Below are 21791 nucleotides of genomic sequence, written 5' to 3'. Positions count from 1 at the left end.
TTTTGTGGGAGTGGTCCAACCTAGCTCCTTCTCCACTTCCTCCTGAACCTGTCCTGCTGTATTCACTTGAGATACCGTATTTCCCATTGGCTGAATAACCTCAGGAACCTTACCAGACTCACCAGACTCTACATTGGAGGAAACTGTTTCACGAGGTCCCTCCTTTGAATTGGCTACAACAACTGTTTCAACTCCAGACACCCCGTGTGCGACCTTTTGCAAACACTCTGAACCTAGATGACCCCACTTAGAACATGTTGAACAACGAGCTGGCAACCAAGGATAGACAAACTCCACAATCGTATCACCTCCCTTCTCTGATTTAAAAGACATGTGTTGTTGGTAGAGGCTTCGTTAAATCAATCTTCACAAACACCTTTGCCTCCTCAAAGGTTTTACATGCCTCAGTATCAGAATGAAGCTTCTTTGGGACTCCTAGAGGACTCGTAATAGCACTCAGAACCTTCCAAGAAAAGTACTTCGGTGGCACATTTTTAATTATAACCCATTGAGGAATAGTTTTGATCTCATCCTGTTCCAACTCCGTGATTGGGCTCCACACCGACAAAACAACTGGAACCCCACACAAGTTCCACATACCACGTCTCAAAACTCTCGATCTTACGCGTTCATCCAGTATGCGAAAGCGTACTATTTTTTGTCAACAACAAAAACATCAATCTTAACTGTTTTATCCCCTAGAGTCCATATCTTATTGACCAAGGCATGAATTCCTCCAACAAAGGGAGCCATTGCTAGAAAACGACCCACAAGGAAATCTTCCCATAACGGATGAGCATCTTCGAAAACTTTGTTTGGTATTGTGACAGTTGGCATACCGTCGATATGTTCAATAGCCAAGTCCAACTTTTCCATTTCCCCGGAGTTCTTAACCATGGCAACCCAGGAACGCTTGTCTTTGGAAGTAGTTTCCGTCCGTTGTGAAACCGAAATTCCTACCTGGGAATTCTCAATCACCTTCTCCTTCTGCATCTCAACTCCACTACTTTCCTGACCCAACAGACCCAAATCACTCTTCATAACACCATCTGCATCCTTCTGCATCCCCTCAACCACAGCAGTACAACCTTGTATCTCACCCTCCTCCATGGTCGGCGTTATCCCTGATGTTCCATGACGAGGACTACCATTAGCCCCCGGCGGAAGATCCTCCGGCGGCATGAGAACATGTGTGCGAAGGAAGAAAACCTAGATTGCCTTTTTTCGCCTCAGAGCTAAACGCAGCGTTTTTTTAAAATTTTCGCCCTAAACCCATATCAATGCATTCTCTATCTTAGCATAGGCAACCCAGCCAAACACTCTGAAATGCTCTATATTCGGTTTCCTTTCCTTGAAACACTCATATGGCATTTGAAACACCAAACTTCGTGTTCCTACCCTGTTTATGATGTAGGTCGCATGCCTTACCGCTTCTCCCCATAGGTAATTAGGCATGTTCATATGCTTCAAAAGACTTCTGGTCATCTCAAGCAGTGTCCGATTCCGCCTCTTAACCACACCGTTCTGTTGTGGTGTATACGGTGCGGTGAAGTGTCTGTTGATGCCTATTTTTTCGCAGAAACTCAGAAACTTTTGAAACATGAACTCACCTCCCCTGACTGTTCTGAATGTTTTAATCATAGCTCCAGACTCTTGTTCCACTACTGCTTTAAACGCCTTGAATTTTTTGAATGCCTCACTCTTCTCCTTTAAAAGAAAAGACCACATGTATCGAGAATGGTCATCGATCAACACAAAGATGTACCTCTTGTGTGCAGGTGTAGATGGTGAGATTGGACCACAAAGATCTCCATGGATGAGCTCTAGAACCTGTGTTTCTCGATAAGACGTTTCTCTCGGAAAAACTGTTCTTGTCTGTTTGCCAAGTAAACAGGATGCACATGTCTCTTTTCCTTTTGGCAAACTTGAAATCCCAAACACTAGTTCCTTCGCTACCATTGTTTTGATGATTTCAAGACTCACATGTCCTAGGCGTTCATGCCACAGATTCGAATCATCAGAAGTCACAAGTTACAGGTACTTAGTATTATCCACCTCCAATACTACTTTATAGAGTCTGTTTTTCGACCTTATTGTCTTTATCAACAAATTTCCTACTCGATCATCCAAGGTAAGAAAACCGCCTCTCATCCTGACATCACAACCGGCTTCAGTAGCTTGTCCTAAGCTAATGATACTGCTTTTGAGGTTTGGTATGTAATAGACATCCTGTAACGCCTTACGCTCTCCATTTTTAGTAATAAACACGATCAAACCTTTTCTTTTTATGTCAATATGTGAGTCATCGCCAAAACGAACTCTCCCTGTGACCATAGTGTCGATACTACTGAACCAAGCTTGATTTCCAGTCATATGATTACTGGCACCATTTTCTAGATACCAAGTATTGTCTGAGCAATCTTCATACTTCTTTAAATGCACATTTTTCTCATTGAGATATACCACCTCATGCATCATAAGAGACTCTGCTTCTTGAGTGTTGTCTTCTTCCTTCTCCAAAGTTTCTTGTGCTTTGATCAGTTTGAGTAGACGATCAGGGCAGTTGAATGCATAATGTCCAACGTTGTCACACCTATAACAAGTAATTCTCGACTTGTCTCTCGGTTGGAAACCAGAACGTCCTCAACCTCTGCCTCCCTCATAGTTGAATTCATAGGACTGTGAATCTGAATTTGCATACATGAGCTTACTCTGATTGTCTTGTGAATCTTCTTCCTATGTGATCCGTTCTTCATAAGTTTTTAATCTTCCAACAATGTCTTCAAACGTTGTTGTCTTTAGATCAAGAACCTGCTCAAGTGCTGCAATTATGTGTATGTATTTCTTTCTTGGTAAACTTTTCAAGAATTTCTTCACAATTTTAGTTTCTTCAATGATTTCTCCCAATGATGCAGATTTTGTGGAGATCTCCGAGAGTTTACCGACAAAGTTGTCAATAGTATCAGTCTATTTCATCTTTAGCCTGTCGAATTCAGCCATGAGAGTCCGAAGTTTTGCTTCTTTTACTCGATCAACTCCAAGATTTCTTGCTTTGATCGAATCCCATACCCCTTTAGCAGTAACCTGATCACCAACTTGCAGGATCATCGACTCAGGTATGGACTGGAATAGGAGAGCTCTTGCAAGGTCATTCTTCTCTGGTTCTGTTGTTCCAGGATCGATTGCTTTCCAAACTTTGTGAACTCGCAGCGCAACATCCATCCTCATTGTCCAAACCGTATAGTTGATTGGAGTTAGCATCGGACATTGTATAGATGAAGGTACGTTCTCTTTTGGTTTGTTGCTAGTCTCGGTTATCTCACTCATGATTCAAATATCAAACCTAGTTTAAACAAGAAAGAATTAAGAACAAAGATTGTTATAAGAATTACTCTCTTATTAGCTTAAAGAAACTGACTCGAAACTTCAAGCTCTCTCTCACAATCTCTCAAGTTCATAGGTTTACCACAACTTTGGCAACTCTATATTTATAGAGATTAGAGATAATTCCTAATACAAATTATAATTGTGTTTAGATAACTCCTAAACTTTAGTCAATCCTAATCCTTTAGGGAAATCATTACTCAGTAGGATTAGGATAACCTCTGACTTAATCTATCTTCTTCTTCAAGCTTATCCCAACATGTAGACTATGTAGAAGATCTCAAGTGTATATAACATATTAACTTAGAACACAGAATCCAGCTACTTTTCATCTACATGTTTGGTTGTGATTAGTTCCATCTTTTAATTTAGATAAGACGTTAAAACAAAGTAATCTGTTGAGGGTTGATTCAACCTATTGGAATTGGCATTACTTTGGCATTACCTACAGTCTTCTTGGTTGTACATGATTAATTAAAAGTGTCAACACAGGTTAATTCTGATTTAGAAAGACATTCTCTAGATCAGTTCTAAACTCTAAACTCGTATCTATCATTTACCTAAGTTTACTAACTAATTAATGAGTGTACTCATCAACCGATGATTCTTTATTGTTTTAGGTTATATATTCAGGTCATGTTATTGTATGCCTTTTGTAAGCAATATAACCAAAAGAGACGTTACATAAAGTTAATACAAATTTGGATTGTTTTTGCAATTATTGTATAACGTCACGTAAGATGTTCTTTACTTAGATGAGTTTTCTGTTCAAATCGTGGTTATCTAATCTTGTCATCTTTGATAAAAAAAATTACTGTAGTTTAGTTTCAAACTATCGAGCTCACTCAAAATTTCCACGTTACTTATTTGGGGACTATTGGTTGTCCTTTTTTTTTTTCCTATCCGGTTTGTATTATAAGCCAAAAGATGAGTTACAATAGTGTTTTTTTTTGGTAGTCCTTTAAGAGCTTGGAATTTGTGAGTGATGAAATCAGACCATATATAACTTCTGAAATAGTGGAGTTTTGGTGGTTATCTTTTGTTGGTTGAACTAAAGACAGAATTGTCGAACATCTCAAATTTTCATGGAGTTCTGAATCATGTGTGAGATTTTGAGGGTGTGAATGGTTGTAGCGGTTAGGGCGGACAAATCCGTCTGCGGACTGGATCGCTTTTTATTTACCATTTCAGCAAATGTAGTCTGCAGCGGTGCGGTCCAAATAAAACAGAGACAAAACCGCAGCGGACCAACTACGAACCGCTTTTGCATACAAATAGAGTTAGTCCGCAGCGGTCTTTAGTCTGCTTCAAAAATGGAGCAGTCCAGATCACAGACGGATTTGACCGCTCTGACCGCAATTACCATTCAATCTTGAACCTTACTGATATGATCATTGAGTTTAAATATTTTGTCAGAATTATATAATTATGCTTTTATTCTTTTTAAATTAGATTTAAGGTTTTTATGATTTCATTTAAATAGAAGAGATATATCGGTTTGAAAGGTTCTATATAAACCCTGATTTAACGATATAGCCATGAAGCTGAAGCCCTTTAAAAGTCGATCTTGTTCGAACTGAAGATAGAAGAAGATCACAGATTTGATTGTAAGTAATTAGAGCCATGGGGAAGAGGTGGATGATTCGAGTCAAATCAGATTGATCGTTGGACTTGCCAAGCGAGCAACGAGATCTCTTATTGGGTAAAGTTTAACATGCCCCATTGGGCCCATTAGGGGTTCTAGAGTGATTGCACTCTAAAACTCTAAATTGGAGCGAGTTAGACGAAAAAAGAAAAAAAAAAAAAAAAAATGGAGCGAGCATACGTTAAGGCTAGAACTGGAACCCTAAACACGATCTTTGAAAAAACTCGATGGAAAAGGAAGGAGACTTAGATCCAATCCCGATTGATATCATTCACGAGGTACTCTCGAGATCGTGTAATAAAACAATCGCTAGGTTCCGTCTCGTATCCAAATGCTGTGCGCTCATACTTAGAGGTCCAGAGTTCACCGAGTTGTTCCTGACCAGGTCATCAAACCAGCCGCCGCGTCTCTTATTCGCCACCAGTTATTTCGGTAAGTGCCGTTTATACTCGTGTCCTCAGCCTCAGAATCCAGATGAGGATCATTCCCTTGTAGTAGCCGCCGATTTAGATATGGAGTTGCTTGGAGGAGACATGGAACCAAAAAATATATGTGGCCCTGTCTCTGGCTTACTACATTTCTCTAATATGCGGGTCTCAAAGGACGGTATAGATAAAGTGCCGGTGATATGTAACCCTAGCACGGGACAGTACGCTTGACTACCTTCGCTGGGAAGTAAGGAGATTAATCTGAGAACCTTTTTAGGGTATGATCCGATTGGCAAGCAATACAAGGTATTGGCCATAAGCAAATCTAAAGAGGTACATATTCTGACATTAGGAACAGGAAAAGTGTTATGGAGAAAGATCCAGTTTTCGGTAAACCATTATCTTATAAGTGAAGGGATATGCATAAATGGGGTTTTGTATTACATTGCTGAAATCAACAAGGGTGTGAGTATGATAGCTTGCGTTGATGTTAGGTATGAAAAGCTTTGGTTGGTTAAGCCAGAGTATTCTACTTGTATCATATCCTGGTATCATCCTCCTAAACTGATAAATTACAATGGTAAATTAGGCGTGATTTGTTGGCAAGGGAAACGTCAACCTAATGGAAGGCGTAAGAGTAGTCTTCATTTTTCTATGTGGACTCTAGAGGATGCCCAGCAACAGAAATGGTTGAGACGTGTTTACTATTTTCCGGTGGATATAGCTGTTGAGGGTACTATTTCCGTCGTTGGAGTGACTTCTAATGGTGAAATAATTATGTCCATGGTTTATACTTTATACATATAATAATAATCCCTTCTTTGTTTTATTCTTCAATCCCGAAAGGATCACTCTCCAAAGAGTTGAAATCCAAGGTTTTGAAGCTCATGGGAATCATAGTAGAGTCTACACCTTAGTAGACTACGGAGAAGATCTCAAGTTTATATAACTCATTAGTCTACTAAGGTGTTGACTGGTTTTCCCGCTACCTTCTGCAAACGCTGCGTTTGCGGGTGGCAGCGGTTGCTAGCGATTGGAACCAAAAACCGTTCCCAATCGCTCCTAATCGCTTCCAACCGCTCCAAATCACTGAATTCCAAAAGCTGCTTCCCGCAAGCGTTTGCGGTTGTGGGCGATTGCAGTTGGATTTTTTTTTTTTTTTTTTTGTAAAAAAAAACTTAAAAGAAATTAAGTGATAATGAATTTTTTTTTGTTATATTTTCTATCTAACCATTTTACTCATTAAGGATGAGAGAAAATGAAGTACGAATATGATTACAGAGATTATAAAATAAACAATTTGAAGAAAATAATATTCCAATTAACAATAGCCCACAAAACTTGATGTAAATTTAATGACACATCGCACATAAGTTCAAAAAAATCTAAATAAATATAATATTTCATCAGAAATTTAAGAAAATAAAACTATTTGTGAAAAATATTAAAACAAATCACCAGTGACTCTTCTCAACTCTCACTTGACCATTTCTACCGATGCAACTACTGACTCACGATCTAAGAGAAAAGAGAAAAGATCTACGATCTAAAGCATATGTTTTATCATTTATCAAATTACTTGATTAATTTTTGGTGAAAAGCCAAATGCATAAAGGAATAAGTATTTCAATGTGAATTTTTTTTTTCAATAATTATTATTTTAATTATAAATCAAGTTTAATAAAAATTTTGGTGTTTTTAAACATTTATATATTAGATATCACATTTATTATGTTCCAACCGCTATTGCACCCGCTGGTCAACCAGTCGTAAACCTCCCGCAAACGCACCAATTTAAAACTGCTAAGCCAGTCGTATGGGCATCCTCTATGGTTTGGTCTTGTATCCAAGTTCATCCTTGGACGTCCAGAGTTCACCGAGTTGTTCTTGAGTAGGTCTTCCCCCAATCAGCAGCCGCGTCTCTTATTCGCCACCAATTATTACTCTAAGTGGCGTTTATACTCGTGTCCTCAGCCTCAGAGTCCAGATGAGAATCATTCTCTTATAGTATCCGCCGATTTTCATATGGAATTGCTTGGAGACGTCGGACCAGGAAATATACGTGGCCCTGTCTCTGGCCTACTATACTTCTCGAATATGCGGATCTCAAAGGACAGTATAGATAAAGTGCCGGTGATATGTAACCCTAGCACGGGACAGTACACGGGGTTACCTCAGCTGAGAACTAAGATCGGTGAGCCAAGGAGCTTATTAGGGTATGATCCCATATGCAAGCAATATAAGGTACTTGCGATAAGCAAACCAGCTTATGGAGAGACACATATTCTGACAGTAGGAACAGGAAAAGTGTCATGGAGAAAGATCCAGTGTCCCGTATACCATTATCCTATAAAAGAAGGGATATGCATCAATGGGGTTTTGTATTACGTGACTGAACACAACAAGGGAGTGGAGGTTATAGTTTGCTTTGATGTTAGGTATGAAAAGCTTTGGTTTCTTGATTTTAAGAGAAGTTATAGTTCTACTCCTAGGTTCAAATCTACTTGTTCCACTATGCCTTGTAAACTGATAAATTACAAGGGTAAATTAGGCGTGATTAGTTGGGATTGGTTCGGTGAACCTTATGGAAGAAGGCGTAGGAGTAGGCTTGTGTTTTCTTTGGAAACCATAGAGGATGCCGATACACAGGAATGGTTGATCTGTCGTTACCCTATTCCGGTGGATATAGTTGTTGAGGGTGCTTTTTCCGTTATTGGAGTAACTGCTAATGGTGAAATAGTTATGTCCATGGATTATACATCTAAACGCTTCTATGTTTTATTCTTCAATCTCGAAAGGAAAACTCTCGAAAGAGTTGAAATCCAAGGTTTTGAAGCTCCTAAGAATCATAGTAGAGTCTACACCTTTGTAGACTATGCAGAAGATCTCAAGTTTATATAACTCAGTGTCTATGTAGTGCATGTACCTAGAAATCTGACTTTCCATCGTCGGACAGGTTTTGTTGTAAGCTTCATCATTTTGTTGGCTTATAAAATTTGTTTTCCTAGGTTTGATCTCGATGTTACTTGGAAGCAAAATAATATTTTATCCTTCATCCAATGCATTTTTATACAACTTCTTTCTATAATGATATAATATTTTATAGGCTCCTTAAGATCTCTCTATCAGTTTATTTGTTTTCGTGTCTAAGAAATTATTGGTTGATGGTTGATACCCGAAACAACAGCCCATTTCTTAGCCACGTTGAAACTAGTTTCCTGTATAAGAAAAACAAATTTTAGCGAACTTCTTCGTATGAAGTCAAGGGAAAGCTCTCCGAGGCGAGGCTTACACGCGAGATACTCATTCCTGTCGAGTGACTTCAAGATTCTTTGCAAGGTTATAACTAAGTTATATTGTGTCCCTTGAGTTATAACTGTAAGAGAACTGAAACCAACTGGATTCTTAAGATCAGTAACCAACTGGATTCTTGCTTATAAGATCGAAAACGAGATATTTCATTAGAACTTTATTTTGTGTTGAAAAGTAAAGAAAAAAAAAGTCACAATTCTTAATTATATATATTGTTTTTGGTCGGAACCCCTGAAATTTATTAAACTAAAAAAGAAACAACAAGTTACACTCGCAACAAACATGGGAACGCAGTCCCGCGAGCATCATCGAAAAGCACATAAGTAACCACATCAACTCGGGACTCAAACAAATGAAAACCTAGAAGTAATGTGAACGCATAGTTGGCCAAACCGTTCGTCGCACGGTTCGCTTCCCTATACACGTGAGAAATACGGACTATCCAGTCACCCGACAGCAAGCCATAGCACAAACGTACTAGGAGGGACAGGGGATGTGAATCATTGATCCCTGTTTTTAAAAAACCCACCACCATCTCGGAGTCTATCTCCAGTTCCACCTGCAAATACCATCTTTTCCAAGCCACATGCAACCCATAGTACAACCCCCATAACTCTGTCAACGGTGCTGAGCATATACCAAGTCCTGTCTTTATCCCGTACAATCCTGCCTGCCGCAGCTAACCCCGGATTCCCACGAGACGCGCCATCCGTGTTTAGTTTTACCCAACCCTCCCCAGGTGGTATATATCCACTTAATCAAACGTTCTTCTCTCCCCGCTGGGTTCTGATTACCCAGCAACGTTACATGTGCTCGAGTAACCTCATGACACATATCTGTTAAAAACGTCACTTTGTCCCGACAACCACCTGGCATGTTAAAAACTGTAGCACAACGCCACTTCCATCCCCACCAAACACTTAACGCAAACATCGTCGACCTTGCGCAGACCTCGTTCCCTGCATTCTGACTTAAGTTGTCATAAATCCATTCGAGGATTGATTGAGAACCAAACCGCTGAAACCTTCCCGAGGGTACCAATCTAGACCAAACCCCCATCATAACTGGACAATCATGAAGAACATGTAGCAAGGACTCATCACTACCACGACAAACCGAACATAACCCTGTCTCATATGGCGCCTACCAATGGCGGACCTAGGAATTATTTTTAGGGAGGTCAAAATTTTAATAGAATAGCAAAAATGTAATACAGCGGCATCGAACTTAGGTTAGGGAGGTCATTTAAGAGCTAATTAACCAATTCTGCCAAAGAATCATACATTAAGTAGCTTACAAATTTTTTTTTTCTAGTATTTCACCACGTCATCTGACCCACCTTCTCCTCACGTGGATCTGCCGTTGGTGCCTACACCTCTCAACATTGGTCAGAACGACCTGATGTGCGACCAACCAAAGAAACACTCGAACTCTCACAGGAGCCACCACTTTCCACACACGAGAGAAGAATGTATCCATCTGCTGTCGGGATGCCTCATTACGAGTAAGGATCCAATATGCGGATTTTACTGTAAAGTTACCATTTGCACTTGCTCCCCATGACATTCTATCCTTAGCGCCTGTGACATCATCTAAGACCACTGCTGTCATTTGCATCCTTATATTCTCTGACACAAACTGTCCCACATAAGCCCAATTCCATCATGCACCATTCACCCAAACATCTCGTATTTTGACAAAGCTATACCCATCCGACAAGCCATTCGAAGCTAGTTCGCATAAGGGCGTCTCTAACCACCATTTATCCTCCCAAAACTTAATCGTTCGACAATCCCCAATCACCCAACTCAGCCCTGGAAGCACACCCTCACGTAACCCGACTCCCAATTCTTAATTATATTGACTTAGTCATTTGGATACAAAATTTTATATATATATATATATAATAGCAAGTCCATTTTTTAGGGGACTGTTGATGTCATCTTTTAATCTAATAGTTGAGGTTATTTTTTTATTAATCTAAAGACAATGGTTCATTAAACCAAAGGATGTGTCTTTCGATTGCAACTTTTTATTCACGTACTTTTGTGAATCATCGCTTCTCCTTCTCACAACCTTTTGTTGTGTCTCTTCACCCCACTTCCTTCAAGCATCACACTCCTTCAGTCAATCATCACCCTCCTTCGCCCTCATATATAGAGATTCGTATTTCTTCAAAATCTTTGTTTTCGCCATTGAGTGTTTTATCGTCCCGTAGTTGTGATTTCCCCGTAGAGATGCCACCGTCACATATGATATCTGAAGTCTTCTTTAGTCTCTAGGTAATATTTCGCTTTCAGTTTTCATAGTTCTCCTCTTTTAGTTATGTACGGAGATGATACGCAATAGAGCCAATTCGTGATTGATTCCAATTTTGAAAAACCAATTTGACTCCAAACAATAAAATATCGAAAACCCTAAAACTAATTTACAAAACGGCCGTAGATTTACTCAATCCATCGTTCTTGTTGTCTTGTATCTGTAAAATATAGATAATTCTGATTTCTTTTTGTTACATGTCATCAAATATTTGAGTCTTGTAAATTTGGTCGATTCTATATATTCATGTTTCATTGATCAATGAGCCGTTTGTGAAGTAGATATATGAATGATCGTTGATGTTTTGGAAAAAAATTTGACGCTTATATCAACAAATTGAAATTTTTTGATATATTCCTATCATTTTTAACTTCTTATTCCTATTCATATTTCTAGCCATTCTTTTCGTTTTCTGATTTTGTTCCGTTGAGAATAAGAAGATTCTCCATATTTCTGTGAGGTTGATTTTTCTACTCAATGTGTGTGTAGTCTATATGTAGATTTTTCTTTAAACTGTTGAAAGAGAAACTGATAATGTTGCTGTTTAAACTGCTTATGTTCCTTAAAGTACTAATCTGTTGTTGTTTTTTGCTCTAACCTTAATAGAGGGGATTGTCACCAAAGCATGTCGTAATAGAGGTGACAGAGGAATCTTAAACCTTAAGGTTGTTCGATGGAAGGAGCAATCGATCAGAGGTGAGGGAAGATGTATAAACAGATTAGGAGAGTACAAGTGCGAAGAATAGAGTAACCTGTTGAGGAGAGAGAGTGGACCAAACATCCTAGAGGTTTGTGGGAACAGCTGGCTAGCCATGCCATGGTTGTGGCCAGTTTCGATGATGGTAGAGGAACAAAGCCATGGTTAGTCGCATAGGGATGGGAGAAAAGAATGAACGTAAATGTTGAGAATGTGGAAGCAGGAATTATCTTAATCATCCGATGGTTTGAGAATTATACTGCCATAATTAGGCATTCAAGAGAGATGTGCTGGAGAAATATATGTAACAAATTTAAGCAACCAATATATATAATATAAGTCCCAAAAGCAATGGTTCAGACGAGCAGATCAATTGTACATACGAGAAAAACCATTGAATATATACTTAACGTTTGATTGAAAACGTGAAATTACTTCCACAAATATCTTACATATTGTTTTAGAAATTGTTTAGCATGAGTTATAGTTTTACAAGAAAAAACTATAAAACAATAGTGAGATATGTTTTTAATTTTAGGGACAATTACATTTTGTATACCTTTATTTGGCCTTGAATGCAATAGTAGATCCCATATTCGATATTTGAGAAACAGAACCAGTAAGGGTACTGAAACTACAGTTGACTCCCTTACGATCAAACAAAAAACACAAGCCGAAATGACAGATGTAATCCGGAGGAAGTCTGCGATAGATTTCTTTAAGGTGGATAACAAATTGACGTTAACAAGAAGACATAAAAAGACATCTACTCCTTAATTATAGTTTAAATTTTAATTAAAAAATTATAAAAATAATTTGATAAACATATTGACCAAATAATAAGCACATAAACTTCCTGCATTGAAATAAATTAAATTTACCTAAAAACGAGTCAAATTAAGAGAGGAAAGGCTGATTAGGTTATAATTATTTGATTTAGGGTTTGCTTAAGTAGACTTCTCTGTGGACTATTTGTGGTTGACTTTGTCATGCCATCAATTATTAATACTATATTAATACCGATAATTTAACCAAACCGATAGTTGAACATAACCGAATGCATACCGATTCCTTGATTTTAACCTAACCGGATAATTTAACGATATATATACTTCTTTCTGAAAGAGGTCAACCCTAGTTTTTGTGTGATCTCTCTCTCTCTCCAAAATTTCTCTCTCAAAAATTCCGGTATTTTTGTTCTCGGAAATTAAGATTGTATTCTCATCATTTCTCGTATTCGAAGCTTAAGGACATCTCAGATAAGTGTTTCTTGATTTATCGTCGACGATTTGCTTTAGTAACGCTTCAGCTAATTTTGTTCGAAAATATATATGTTCTCATCAGTTTTGTTCATTTTGCACACAGATATGGGGTTACACAGCTACACTCAGCCACCTTCTAGTTCTTTGCAAGTATGGAGTGAAGGTCCACCCGAAGTAAACTTTTTTGGCCTGACAGTTGGAATTCCTGACAAATGTTTCTGCGGAAGGGATACCGTTATGAAATGTTCCACCACAGCCGACAATCCTGGAAGGATTTTCTTTGGATGCAATAACCATGAGGTTGCTAGATTGTCTGGTGGTTTATTTGTTTTGTATAATTATTATTTGAGTATAGATAATATTCTTAAGGTATATTTATTTCTATGGTATAGGATGGAGAGGACCATATTATGAAATGGTGGGATGAGGCTATTATGCAAGAACTTCAAGCAATGAGAGGTGGACTTGCTGACCAAAGGGATTCTATTACAGCCATCCAGGAAAATGAGGAAATGCTGTGGGTCCAGCAGGAGCTAGACAAGGTGAAAGATCAGATGAAGGAATTATGTCTGTCAGTTCATCGTGTACGCGGGATGGTCGAGAATGTCTTAATCGCCGGTATAATCCTCATTGTTGTATTAATCTCTTTGGTTTCGTAGATTTTTCAATTAAGTTGAAAAATTGTGAACCTTTCTTTATCGTGTCTATTTGTTTAAATGACGTATTTATGTCTGTAATCTGTGAACTTGCTTCAGTTTCTGTAATATTTGGACGACTTCATTGACTTACATAGTTGTCGAAAAATTAAGATTATGAAGTCTACTCCTTAATATGTGTAAAGAAGTCATGCAATGAAGTCTGCTCGTTAATTATATGTAACTGTTCATTGCAACCGCTTCGTCTCGTATATATAACCCAAACCCTGGGCTTTGTGATTATTTTAAAACTGCAACCAAAAAAGTTATCAGTAAATCATTTCTTTTCTCTTAAAAAATAGTACGTAGTTCATCTTCACGACAGAGAATTGGTGATTGAAAGTATTTCAGTTTCATTGGAACAGTCAATATAAATCATCACAGCCACGAGGAACTGTTCACGGTTGGCTAATAATAGGAACTTTCTCTACATCACTTCGTTTTATTTAACTTATAATTGCAGAATTCTAACACGGTTGGGTAATTAGTTTCTATTCATCTTCACTTCACACTTATAAAGTGAACATATACTATAGAAACTCGTTCATCGAAGTTAACGATGTATTAATCTAGTTGATTAGATAGATTTGCAGTTTAAAGTACGTTTCAGTTTCCCAGGAAGAATTTTCTTGATAAGTCTTCATCATAAACAGTACAAATATTAATTTGATTTGATGGATTTGCAGACGGTTCAGTGGCCCGTGGAGAAGTCTGCTTGAGAAGTCGTCAACATCATCATTACAAGGTATAAATTGATTTGACGTTAGTTGGCGGTAATATATTTATGTTTAATTTACCGATAAGCAGGATCCGGTTTTAATGGGGTCCTTTATAATTTTCCAGTACTGTTTTGAATAAAACGGATTTGGTTTTATAAAACCGGAATTATTTTAACTTTTATAATTTTATACAACTTAAAAACTGAGATAACAACTCCGTCTTGCTCATTTTCTTGTCAACTTTACTCTTCCGCTTATCTATTTTGCTTATCACTAACGGTTGATTTTCCCATTTCTTTTTGTGTTAAACTTAAATCTCTATCTTTCGAATTGTATTTTTGCTTACTTCGCTTAATGTTTTTGTACCAGATCTCAGCCAAACTCTGTATTCTTCAACCCCGCCGCTTCCTTTTCGCCGCAACGCTTCGCCGCCGTTTCATATTCGATTAAACTGAAGGTTGACTTCTTTTTCAATTCGATTTTAGACTTCTTTTTCAATTCGATTTTAGACTTCTTTTTCAATTCGATTGTAGACCAATCGTATTTGTCTTTTTCTATCTCAATCTCTCGTGTTCTTGATTATCCATGCGGAAGAGTTGCTTTCAAGAACCTCATCCATTCTGTGAAGGAGAAGGACATTAACAAGAGTTACACCATAGACAGATTTGTTGAACCTCTGCAGATTTGGGTATATGAATCTATGCCGGACTTTGGTAAGGAATTTGGCGATCTGTTGCCTAATAAACCAACTCCACCATTGCTTGCTTACCGCGGTTCTCGCGGCAGAAAATATGTCAAAGAGGGCATTCTAAGACAAGTACGCATATCAGTCTATCTACTATCTTAGATTTGTCTATTAGCAACACTTTAAACAACTATATTGATTTATATCAATTGTAGACTCGTTTCAATCACTTCAAGACCATTGGTGGCATGATTAGCCCTGTTTGGGAAGAGGATGAAGCAGATGACAAAATTGATAACATTTTGAAAGCATTAAATGGGGATTTTGGTCCATGGAAGTGGGGGAGAGGCTTGTGGGAGACGGATGGTAGTTATGAATCCAATAATGCAAAGGTGAAGGTGGAGGAAAATGGTGAGAAGAAGAGAGCTGGTACATTTGATGAACCAAGTGGGAAGAGGCACTGTCCAGGTACTTCAACTGCCTTGGACTTCAATATCTTGGATTCTATTAAAGATGAGCTCGGCATATGGGGGGCGCCTCTGCTTCAAGAGACAAAGGACGGATTTAGCAGTTGCGATTTGAGGTTTGACATGCTGAATGAGAAGATTGAAAGCCTAGCTTTGGATCTTATCAAAATGAAGGGAGTTGTAACTGGTAAGTCAGATGTTGATACCAAACCAAAGGAACAGAAGGCTCATGAAGCTACTGGGAAGAATGAAGAGCCTGTCACTCAAAAAACGGATTTGGTTAGTTCTGAACACTTGCAAATTCCTACTATGAACCATCACAAACACAATACCAGGTACAAGGCGAAGAAAAAATAGACTTCCAGGAGTTGTCAACTTCGCAGACAACATAAGAAGTGTATCAAGTAGACTTCATTACGTGAAGTAGACTTCTTTAATTGTGTTGTTTTTGTTTGTTTTATTCGAGACTTTTAAACATATGTTGCGACTTTACTATTATTTGTTTTCATCAATGATCATGTAACTTTTAAATCGGAATTTGCAGAACACGCTAGGTCAATCTCAGACCCTGGACCCTTCTCCATCTGTTAATCGTACGGATTTGAAGGTGTCAAAGGTCAGTTCTGAATCATCTGACACTGAGTTAGAGCCACCAGAGTTCATTCGCACAAAATTCCCAACAGCAGCGGACTTCACTGCCAGAGCTAAGAAGCAACAACCACGGGTTGAAGCGGCTATGATTGCGGCACATGGCAAGGCTGAAAGGGTTAAGAGTGGCGTCAATTCAGCGATCTCCATTCGTTGGTGATAACACAGCCAAAGGCTATCATGGGTGATAAGTCAGCTACGTCAGCATACAATCCTTTTGATAAAAAAGACAAAACTTTGTAGAAGGTTTTGGTTGACTTCTTAAAGAAAGATCCGTAAGTCTACTACCTTTTATGGTATGTTTCAAAAATTATACGTTTCGAGACAATAGTAACATATTTGTATCGAACCCATTCTTCACCCGTAGGACGTACAAGAACAAGGCTCCAGACAAATCCCGATGTTGTCTTTGGTGGTACGAACTGCAGACAAGAATAGTGTGGCTACGAGATTCGGTAAGTCTACTAGAAAACTTCTTGTAAGATTTATGATGACAATCTTCAGTATTATTTAGCTTCGTTTTCAAATCCATGTGATTATCCAGCACATGGATGCGGGTTTAAATCTATTGAGACATCGATACACACAACACCCTGAAAGGTTTAAATCGAGTAGAGTTGCCTTCCTAGACGCTATGTTCACTCATCTGTGGACATCAAAGTACTTTGATTTTGTCCAATCTGAGCCGCATGCTCATGGATCTGGAAACCTTCTACCGCCTGGTGCCTTCAGCTACCACGCAGGTGAGTATCCACCGTATGCGCAGTCAAACAAACAGTAGGGTCTGGAGGTGGACGACTTATATGCGCCGTTAAACGTCAAATCGACGCATTGTTTAAACGTCAAATCGACGCATTGGGTTGCTATGTGGATATCGATTCCAATGAGACACATAGTGATCTGGGACAACATTCCCAGTGTCACAAACGATGAGGAGCTTGCGTATGCAGTTGAGACGATAGTAGTGATGGTCTCGTATGTGCTGCGGGAGTTGGCCAGTCATGACCACAAACACATGTACCCATACGAACCCTTCACCCATGAGCGTGTCACGAAGGATGTGCCTCCGAATAGAAAGCCAGGTGATTGTGGTATGTACACATTGAAGTATATAGAATGTCATGCACTCGGACTATCGTTTCCTTCTACTTTGTGCAACGCAAACATCACATGGATAAGGGAGAAGCTGGCTTGTGACTTATTTCATGAGATTGAGTGCCGTGGAACAAATGAGCAGAACTACACCGAAGACTTTGGGCTCTATGATCCTCCCCCAATCTGGGGCTAACTAAGAACTTTGTTTTTGTTGTTTAAACCCTTTTTAATTATGTATGTCTTATGTATGACCTATTAGGATGATGTTTTGTTTCTGTTGGGGGATGTTGATATTTTGTGGGTGGGATCTTTCTTGTGCAACTTCTGATTATGGGCGGTATCTTGATATTTTTTGTGGGATCCTCCTTATTAACTCTAATGTAAACGGATTATTGTTCTTGTTGTCTACTAGTTTTTAGTTTTATGTGGGATAGAAATAGGTATCCATTATGAAAAAATACATGACAAATACAAATATAAATAGGTATCCATTAGGCATAGTGACATGAAAAAAATAATTATGAGTTTGTTTTTTGTGGATATTACATTAGTTAAAACTTAAAATATAAAAAAGAGTTCATGTGGTGCTACTAATTGTTGAAACAGACACCAAGCTTGCCCCAATTTCTTCCCAGATTTGCATTTGTCCATGATTTCACAAGTACTGTAGATCTACCACAGTAGTTACAGATTGGACCAGGAATTTGTATATGCGAATTTGTATCAGAATCTGACCCCGAATTATGACTCATCATTCTCTACCGGATGCTATTTGTTGAAGAAGAGAAGAAAATGGAATCCCCTTAGGAGAAAATAGATAATGTTGACTTGAACACGTGGAATATATCCAAAAATATTACAAAGACAAATTAATGCTACGGAAATTCCAGTTGACTTCACGATGAAGGTAACTTCTACTCTCCGTCTTCAGCAACCTGAACAAATACTATTAGTATAACCGACGATATCAGCCACAAAACATTAAAAACAGTCAAGTGAATTTTACTCACACAATTAGGTCGAGTATGTCCACGTTGCCTGCATTTTGAACAAGCATATGACTTTTTTGTCTTCCTCGGCTTGGTCCCCTTTTTACGTAACAGTTCTAGCCATGTCAGCCAACGAGACTTCTTTTGCCTACCAGGCTTCCGCTTTGGTATTGGAGGTATACATTGGATATCTGGCCCAATCGGAGCGTTATCGACATTGGGCATGATGTTAGCCGCGTACGACGCATATACATAATCTTTTCTATAGTAACCGTCGACCACGGTAGACATATGTCATCCAGCTGACTTGGCAGCCTTAATTTCATGTGAACATGGTGTTTTCTCAACACCAAACACCCTGCATGAACATGATTTTGCTTCTAAGTCAACCAAACAGTCATGTTGCCCATCACGAACGTGGAAACGCCAACCATCAATACGTTCGACCGTCATCATATCTGCGTAATGCTCCCTGACGGCCAATAACAACTCAACACCCCGGCTAAAAGTGGTTGTCAGACTTAGTGCATCCTCTCGTCTTTTCCAATACCACCTACCTAACTTTTTTGTAATAAATTCAATGAGATATGTGATGGGATAACCTTTGGCTTTCTTTAGCATGGAGTTGATAGATTCCGCAATGTTGCTAGTCTTGATGTTGTATCTATCTCCTGGACAGTAAACTCGAGACCATAAAGTTGGATCTGCCTCATTCAAGTACGCTGCAAGAGCCGGATTTACGTTAGTGAGCGAAGCCATGTAGCGGTTGTAATCATCATGCATATGCGCATATGATGTCCCTTTCACCAAGTACATCAGTTGCTTCCCATTGAAATTAGAAATTATGTTTTGTTGAAGATGGTAATAAGATATCCCTCTTGTTGCCCATGGGATAACATTGTGACATGCTTTAGCTATTGAACTGTGCCTATCCGAAACTACTACCAAAGGATATTCATCTGAAATACACTCACTTAATTTGGTGAAAAACCAATCCCATGAAGCATCACACTCCGAGTCGACAATTCCAAAAGCCAACGGAAATATCTGAAAGTTGTCATCCTGTGCGCAAGCGACTAACAGTACACATTCACACTTGCCAGTGAGATGGGTCCCATCAACCACAATAACTTGCCTAACGTAATTGAAACTACGGATTGAAGCATCAAAAGATATGAATAGGTACTTAAACCTATGCTCGTCATCAACAACAAGGTCATCAACACTTCCTGGGTTTGACTGCTCTCTTTTCCGAAGACAATAAGGCAACTTCTCATATCCAGATTCGGCGCTTCCTCTCACATATTCTTGTGCATATTGTAAAGCCCTGTACGAAGTGGTGTAATCCAAATTCATGCCGAAAATTGTCCTCATTGAATCTTCAATATGTTGTGGGAAAACACCATCTACTATTCCTACGCGGTCGATGAAAAGCCTCCCAATATATTTTGAGGTGCAACGCTTACGGTTAGCTACGCGGTCCACAATATAACATGTATGCACGTTCAGATATTTGGTGACCCAAAAAATGTTTGGATCATTCATCACAGTGTCTACGATCCTCCATGTGCATCCTGGCACAAAGCATATTGCCACCAACCGAGACTTTGTGGACTTTTTAATTTTGAAAGAGAATTTTAACATAACAGCGGTCAAACGCACCTCAGTTATGACGTCATCTTTGTATGCAAAGCATTGACCTACTTTCAGTTGGTCTATCCCAGGATTATTTAACTGTCCATGAATACCACCAAAAAACTGTTTCCCCTTTTCAGCATCTAGTCCCAGGTCATCTCCATCTCCATCGTCATCTTCATCTTCAAATTTCTCGTACTCACTGTAATTGAAATCCGTGTCATCAACATCTCTTGACTTCTCATCAGTATGATCAGTTTCATGAAATTCTTCTGCACACTCTTCGGCACTTGGATCTACATCGTTACCAAATTCATCTGTTGGCTCTCCACTGTCAACAGAACGAGAGTTGTTTAACATAACTGGATGTCCATCCATGCATTGCGTAGAGACGCAAAGGCGAACAACATTCCTACTACTAAAATCTATCAAGTTCTGAACTGATCTATCATTTTTGACATAGAGAGGAGGGGTATCTTGGGGCAATTGCTGAAGCATCATCTCTGTTAAGGGATACGATAACTGAACCATCTTTTTTCTTTGTCAATCAGATAATCTTCTACAGCCATTTCAACAAGCTCAGCGTATGTACAACCGTGTCGCAAAAAAAAACATTTTCCCACCTTTGCGTCCAGCCATGTCAAAATGCCAAGACCCATTTCTCGTCAGCCATACTCCGAAAACAACGGGTATTTGCGCCATTTACCTGAAAAGAGTAAGCAGCAATTTAAATACTCAATAACCTAATAACCTAAGAAAACCAAAAACATGATTGATCGAAAAGTATAATATATTATCATCGTAAAAATATACATAGGCAAGTACATAACCGATATAACATGTACGCTTTAAAAAATCAAATTTCTTTTTTATATATTTTCAATTAAAGACTGTTTCAATTATACAGACTTCACACAGAACTCCAACACGTTGACTTGACACCTTAATTACTACAACACATAAGGTTAATTGAACCTACTAAGAGAAACAAAAATCCTAGTTAATCGAGCCTTACTGATCGAGCCTTACTGATCTCAATCTCAGACCAGCGTCTTCGAGTTATACCGTCTCACTCTTGGACCACAATCCTCAAGATCTCGGTATCAGGGGTACTACTCATCCCCTCAGGGGAACATCATTCCCTCTGCCACTCTCGGAGCCCTCAGCCCCTCGAGCTATCGGTATTCAGGGGAATCACCATCCCCTCAGGTGCAACAATCCTTAACGACTATAAACATCTCCCGACCAAAAGTACCTCCTGTGGTCCGAGTATATCATTGCAATGTTACACCTGCCCACTCAACTTCTAATATCCAACTGGATTACCCACCAAACAGATAAATATCTGCTCCAACTGCATATATCTCCCTATCCGCCACTCTAGGCTCGATACCTCTCGAGAAGAATCTCTCACCGGTCATCTACTACTGCTCCATCCTCCTAACCTAAGATGGAAAGTTCTCAACATCCGCAGCCTTCGGCTGCACCCCGCCACATGCGGCACAACTGGAGCCCACACTGATAACCCCTCTCGGTAACCGCTCCATCAACACGCCAACAGATCCGCCAAACTATCATCTCGACCCTGGGCTCCACCTGCTGCAACCCCACACCTGGGTTCCCAGCATCCCCGGAACGCTCACCGGCTGACCCCCCTCTGGTCCCACCTGATACGCTTGCGACCCTCTGACGTACCTCCTCTTGGAACTCTGGACCAGACACTCACTGGCCTCAGGACCCGCCCGACCATGACCACGACCACGACCACGTCCCCACCCACGACAAACAACTCAAACACCTTTAACCACTGC

The 21791-nt window shown here is 39.2% G+C and overlaps 2 protein-coding genes and 3 pseudogenes across 3 annotated transcripts; 3 read left to right on the top strand and 2 right to left on the bottom strand.

Annotated features, from left to right (window-relative positions):
* Positions 1-2031: 2031 nt before the first annotated feature.
* On the bottom strand, positions 2032-3228 carry LOC147935373 (uncharacterized). Its single transcript, XM_087472953.1, has 2 exons — positions 2984-3228; positions 2032-2593 (listed from the first exon to the last, which is right to left on the bottom strand). Exons 1-2 carry the CDS (start codon positions 3226-3228, stop codon positions 2032-2034), a joined length of 807 nt encoding a protein of 268 aa, XP_087329079.1.
* A 2023-nt stretch (positions 3229-5251) lies between these two features.
* On the top strand, positions 5252-6264 carry LOC147935372 (putative F-box protein At5g52620 pseudogene; annotated as a pseudogene).
* A 441-nt stretch (positions 6265-6705) lies between these two features.
* LOC147935371 (putative F-box protein At5g52620 pseudogene) lies at positions 6706-8532 on the top strand (annotated as a pseudogene). Its single transcript, XR_015571406.1, has 2 exons — positions 6706-6720; positions 7309-8532. The product of XR_015571406.1 is annotated as a putative F-box protein At5g52620 pseudogene (transcript).
* Positions 8533-13152: 4620 nt separating this feature from the next.
* Positions 13153-17549, top strand: LOC147935370 (uncharacterized). The gene is made up of 8 exons (XM_087472951.1): positions 13153-13347; positions 13440-13618; positions 14831-15278; positions 15362-15892; positions 16158-16417; positions 16629-16716; positions 16806-17004; positions 17158-17549. Exons 1-8 carry the CDS (start codon positions 13153-13155, stop codon positions 17547-17549), a joined length of 2292 nt encoding a protein of 763 aa, XP_087329077.1.
* A 721-nt stretch (positions 17550-18270) lies between these two features.
* On the bottom strand, positions 18271-19719 carry LOC147935369 (uncharacterized; annotated as a pseudogene).
* Positions 19720-21791: the final 2072 nt, after the last annotated feature.

This window comes from Camelina sativa, chromosome 11, assembly GCF_030686135.1.
Source record: "Camelina sativa cultivar CO46 ecotype springtype chromosome 11, ASM3068613v1".
In the NCBI taxonomy this organism is placed as follows: Eukaryota; Viridiplantae; Streptophyta; class Magnoliopsida; order Brassicales; family Brassicaceae; genus Camelina; species Camelina sativa.
Note: the sequence above shows the minus strand (reverse complement) of the source record. Positions and strands in the feature narration are given on the sequence as shown.

Bases quoted from the DNA above. Each gene is read 5' to 3' on its own strand.
- LOC147935370 (XM_087472951.1), top strand. From the start codon at position 13,153: ATGGGGTTACACAGCTACACTCAGCCACCTTCTAGTTCTTTGCAAGTA. The intron at 16,418-16,628 runs GTGATAACACAG...CTTCACCCGTAG, and splicing joins TCAGCGATCTCCATTCGTTG to GACGTACAAGAACAAGGCTC. The intron at 17,005-17,157 runs GTGAGTATCCAC...TGAGACACATAG, and splicing joins TGCCTTCAGCTACCACGCAG to TGATCTGGGACAACATTCCC.
- LOC147935373 (XM_087472953.1), bottom strand. From the start codon at position 3,228: ATGAGGATGGATGTTGCGCTGCGAGTTCACAAAGTTTGGAAAGCAATC. The intron at 2,594-2,983 runs GCTAAAGATGAA...TACTTGTTATAG, and splicing joins CTCATGGCTGAATTCGACAG to GTGTGACAACGTTGGACATT.